The sequence below is a fragment of the Papaver somniferum genome, chromosome 3, assembly GCF_003573695.1.
Source record: "Papaver somniferum cultivar HN1 chromosome 3, ASM357369v1, whole genome shotgun sequence".
Taxonomy (NCBI): domain Eukaryota; kingdom Viridiplantae; phylum Streptophyta; class Magnoliopsida; order Ranunculales; family Papaveraceae; genus Papaver; species Papaver somniferum.
The window spans coordinates 215,058,152-215,062,777 of NC_039360.1; the positions used below are offsets into that span (position 1 = coordinate 215,058,152).

Below are 4,626 nucleotides of genomic sequence, written 5' to 3' on the forward strand. Positions count from 1 at the left end.
TGCATGGGGCGGGCTTTATACCTCCGCCCCATTTTTTTTTTTTTTTTTTTGAAGCATATACTATACCAACGCCTCACTCGGGCGTTATCTTTACCAACGCTCCACGTCGGGCGTTATCTTTACCAACGCCTGATCCCAGGCGTAATCTTTATCAACGCGCGACCAAATATACTCTTTTCTCACTACGCCACATGACGGACTAAACCCAAATTTGGTCTTTTTTTTTAATCTTTGGTCTTTGGTTATACTCGCAACACTGTGGACGCTCTAAGAGGAGTGCATTTCCATGACTGTATAAAAAGGGAAGCTCGGTTCTATATCACTTCCCAATGCTAAAATCCCATACATACGTGTGCTTTTAGTAAGAATTTAGAGCACTTCTACGTTTTCTGAAAGCAACGCAAAGTCTTGTTGATTATGTATTTTTAGCGCGTCTGGTTTCGCTGCTCCTCATTCCACTTTTGTACAAGATCCTCCTTTTGAAGCAATACATAGATAATAACAAATGATCAGGATCATCTATTTTTATCTAATAAAAACAATACAAGATCATTACTCTATTATCAAATAGAAACCACCCAAGATCACTAATTAGCATAATTAATGCCACAATATCCATTAAAAAATTTGTTCAATTACCTGATCATCATCAGCGGGTAAATGGAAAAATACTCTCCGCATTAATCCACCAGTTGCCAACTTCACTCTTCGGAGTGTCACACCAAAAGCTTCACAAGACTCGATTACAGCATCAATGACGGCTGATCCATCAGCAATTTCTTTCTCGACTGACTATATAATGTAGAAAACAGAACATGAGAAGATGGTATAAAGATTAGTTTCAACTCCAAAAAATGGAAATTAGAACCACAAATGACCATGGCTTCATATTACCTCGACTTCTTTTTTCCTGTTATCAAAGTTATCGGCATAAAATTCCTTTGCATTGTGTGAATAACTCCTGAGAAGCTTCAGCTTTTTCTTCGTGCCGCACTCTTAACATCACCTCCCCACTCTTTTAAATAGGACCTAGTAAATCTTAGGTCGCCTTTGATTTTGTCAGAAACTTCTTAATATTACGTTTCTCTAACTTCTGTCGGATCCATTCTTCATGGAGTCTCGGGACTGTGGTACCAGTTAACATCCTTTCAAATCTAACAAGCATCTGTGCTCGTGCAATCACAAGAAAACAATCTTAAACAATAGCCAATTATTTTCTTTTGTAAAAGGGTCATAAGTTACGGTATGGTAGAGTAGTAAAAGGGTCGAGTTTGCTACATTGTTACCCAAAGAGTGTAGACCGTCTTGACTAGTAAATACGTCCAGTTATTTATTTATTTTTAAAACAACCCTTGGTATATTTTAGCTGACTGATGATGTAGATTAAGAAACAACAAATTCTGGACACATTAACCAGCCAACTGAGAACCACGACTGTTGGGCAATGTACGACCTTTTACGCTACCGTACCCTAAACTTACAAAAATTGTTACTAAAATACCATGATAGTAACAACAAACTATAAGAAGATGATATAAAACGAAGAATAACAAGAAGAGTTAAGTCGCATCTGATAACCTTGTATTTTGTCTTCAGAGCATAGGTGTGTAAGATCTCAGCCTCATAGAGTGCAATGGTGAGAGTATGTGCTTCGCGTTCACCTTTCAGCTTAGCATGAAGCGCCTAAATGTACGTTGAAACACATACATTATTATCATTACAAAAAAAAAAGAGTGTTGATCAGTCTAAAAATAGGAAAAAGATGGTCAATTTAGCAGAGAGAGCTTCATTACTTTGACAATGCAAAAATCCTCATATACTTGTCTGCGATTTTTATAACCACGATATGACATCTTATGAGTTGAATTATCAACCCAGGGTTCCACAATCTCCACCATATCATGATAACAAGTCCATTTTTCCACAGCATTCTTCATCACCTCAGAGCTGTATATAACCAATTGATCACAAAGTCAAATCATATATTGAACCCGGGAGTGGTAAAAAAACAATCCAGTATACATTTCATAAAACAAATCAATTACACCAGTTGTCTAGAGTCAGGATTTCGCAAAGTGTTGTACCACACCTTAACTTGTGACTCTATCACAAAATAATAGCAGCACACTTCTGGACAACAAGAAATCAGTAGACTAATATTGCAAATATCAGTATACAAATCCACATAATACATACGCCAATTAGAATAAAATCCACAATCATACTGCAGAGATAAATAAAACCCTAAAGAACTAATACAGAGATTGTGTTACCTGATGATGGCATCATCCTCAGTTTTTGGGATCTTAGCCAATTTTTCTTCCTCATGGATTTCTTCACTTCTTCTTTCTTCACTTTTCAAACCCATTGTGCCCTAAGAAAATAAAACCCTAGAGATTGGGTTACCTACTTATTTTTTCGCCGACCGTTAAGGAGGCTTTTATACGGTGACTCCATTGCATTTTCTCCGTCGCATTTTTTTGGTCACACTTTTTTTTTTCATTATTCTCCATCTCAATTTCTTCAAAATTGATCAAAATCTCAAAACAGGGCATTTCATCACGATCCCATCAAATTCAAGCAAATTTTTGGAAATTTGACCTTGACAGTGAAATTGTGAACAGAACCATGGGTTTTCTTAGAATGGCTTGCTATTTCAGAAAACGATACTAATGAACTAGGTCTTGAAAATGATGATGAAAAAAAAGTAATGGGAGAAGAAGAAGAGCAAAACCCTGTTTCTTTTAAAGGAGATTTAGCTGTAGCACGTAGTTGAAGAAATTTGTAGATAAGTTTGGTAAGAAAGTGAATGGAGATTGATATTTTTAAAGTATTTCTTCGACTCAGGATGATTTGAGCTTTAGAAGATGACGAATAAGACGTGAACTTCGAAATGTTTGTCAAAATCTCTCCGAGCCGGTGGAATAAGAAAACAAAAATGTCGTAGTATTTCGGGTATAAATTTAATTTGTGTTAGGTTCGAGGCTTATTAGGCCTATTCTTAACATGGCAAACTATACATTTTGTCACATATGCACCACTATGAGTATCCCGAACTGCCAAATGTGTATGCATATCGTTAGAAATAACATATAAGCATATACGATGGAGTTTCTAGTGAGCGATAGAGATTCCATTGCTCGATGATCTAACCAGTGCTCGCTGGTCATTCAAGCGCCAGCGATGGTCATTATATCGCTCCCTGATTTGATCATCGCTCAATAGTTCATCATCTAACGACTATAATTTTTCCCCATTATAAATACCCAATTCCAAACTCATTTTAACTCACACCAGAATTTCTAAATTTCTCTAGAATTTCTCAGTCTCTCAATCTTTTTCAAATCTAAAACAATCCTTCTCTACGATTCTTTATTTCTTGTAATATGGATTCCCAATCTCAAAGTCAAGGCAAAGGTAAAAAATCAGAGTTTGTGGTGCAAAATAGAGCATGCTAGAAGATGAATGCATTTGTCGTAATTATGTTTTTCACCCAAGAATGTATCGATGGTGCACAACAACATGGTAACACCATGTGGGAAAATATATTTAATAAATATGAAGAAAAAACCATGAACATCAATTGTCGTGATGCAAAAGGATTGGCAGAACACTTCATTGTAATCAACAGGGAAGTAGCCGCTTATGTTGCATTGATAATGCAAGCCAAGAGAGGAGGCAAAGAGAGTGGTCAGGTGGATGTTGATTTTGAAAGACAAGTTCGTAAAAATTAGCAGCGAAAACATGGTAAACAGTTCGCTTACGAAAGTTGTTATCATATTTTGAAAGTGTTGAACAAATATAATCCAGATTTCTTAGCAAGTAATCAACAAGTACCTGAAAGGACACCATATAAATCTTCTCCCTCAACACCAAATTCTTCACTATTTTCACCAGGTTCAACAAATTCTTCACCAGATACCCCAAGAAACCAAATGCCAACTTAGTTTTCAATAATTATGATGATGGTAAGAGAAAATTCCCAGGGAGGAACAACGCAAGACTTTCTAGAAAATTATCTCAAGAAGGAGGAAGTTCTGGTGGAGTTAACATGGCGGCGTTTATGGAACGTCAAAAGAACATCGAGAAGCAAAGAGCAGTTGATAGGAAATTTCAAAACAAGGAGTGTAAGCAAAGTCGTCTTTCTCAAGAAAAATTTGGGTTTGACTATGACAAGCATAACATTCTTCAAGCTAACAGTTCAATTATGAATACCCAGCAAAAATATGTGTAGCAAATCGAGTTTGACAGGATTCAAGCACGGATTGAACAGCAAGCTGGATTAACAGCCCAATGATGAGGATGGAACTGATGATAAGTTTGATGTAATAAAACCTCTAGATGATTGATGTATTAGTTTAAGTTTTAATTTGAAGTATTCCATTTTAATTAGATATGTATTAATATTAGTTTGAAATGAACGCTTGAAGTTGATTAATTTGAAATATCGATTTAAATAACTTAAAATAAAATAAATAACTTAATAAAATACATAATTTAGTAAAATACGTAACTTAATAAATAAGTAACTTAATAATTGTCTTCCATGCTCTGCCAAAGATTCAATCTCAGATCATCTCTTAACCTATTATACAAATATCGGTTTTGAATATAATTAGTCATTTG

The 4,626-nt window shown here is 35.5% G+C and overlaps 1 protein-coding gene across 1 annotated transcript; it reads right to left on the minus strand.

Annotated features, from left to right (window-relative positions):
- Positions 1-263: 263 nt before the first annotated feature.
- LOC113358625 lies at positions 264-2,893 on the minus strand. Its single transcript, XM_026602227.1, has 6 exons — positions 2,274-2,893; positions 1,794-1,947; positions 1,579-1,683; positions 895-1,165; positions 640-792; positions 264-476 (listed from the first exon to the last, which is right to left on the minus strand). The coding sequence occupies exons 1-4, from the start codon at positions 2,366-2,368 to the stop codon at positions 1,040-1,042; spliced, it is 480 nt and encodes a 159-aa protein (XP_026458012.1). The 5' UTR covers positions 2,369-2,893; the 3' UTR covers positions 264-476; positions 640-792; positions 895-1,039.
- Positions 2,894-4,626: the final 1,733 nt, after the last annotated feature.

Coding starts and splice junctions, on each gene's coding strand:
- LOC113358625 (XM_026602227.1), bottom strand. CDS start 2,368: ATGGGTTTGAAAAGTGAAGAAAGAAGAAGTGAAGAAATCCATGAGGAA. Junction 1,684..1,793: donor AGGATTTTTGCATTGTCAAA/GTAATGAAGCTC, acceptor ACGTACATTTAG/GCGCTTCATGCTAAGCTGAA. Junction 1,166..1,578: donor CTCTGAAGACAAAATACAAG/GTTATCAGATGC, acceptor GCACGAGCACAG/ATGCTTGTTAGATTTGAAAG.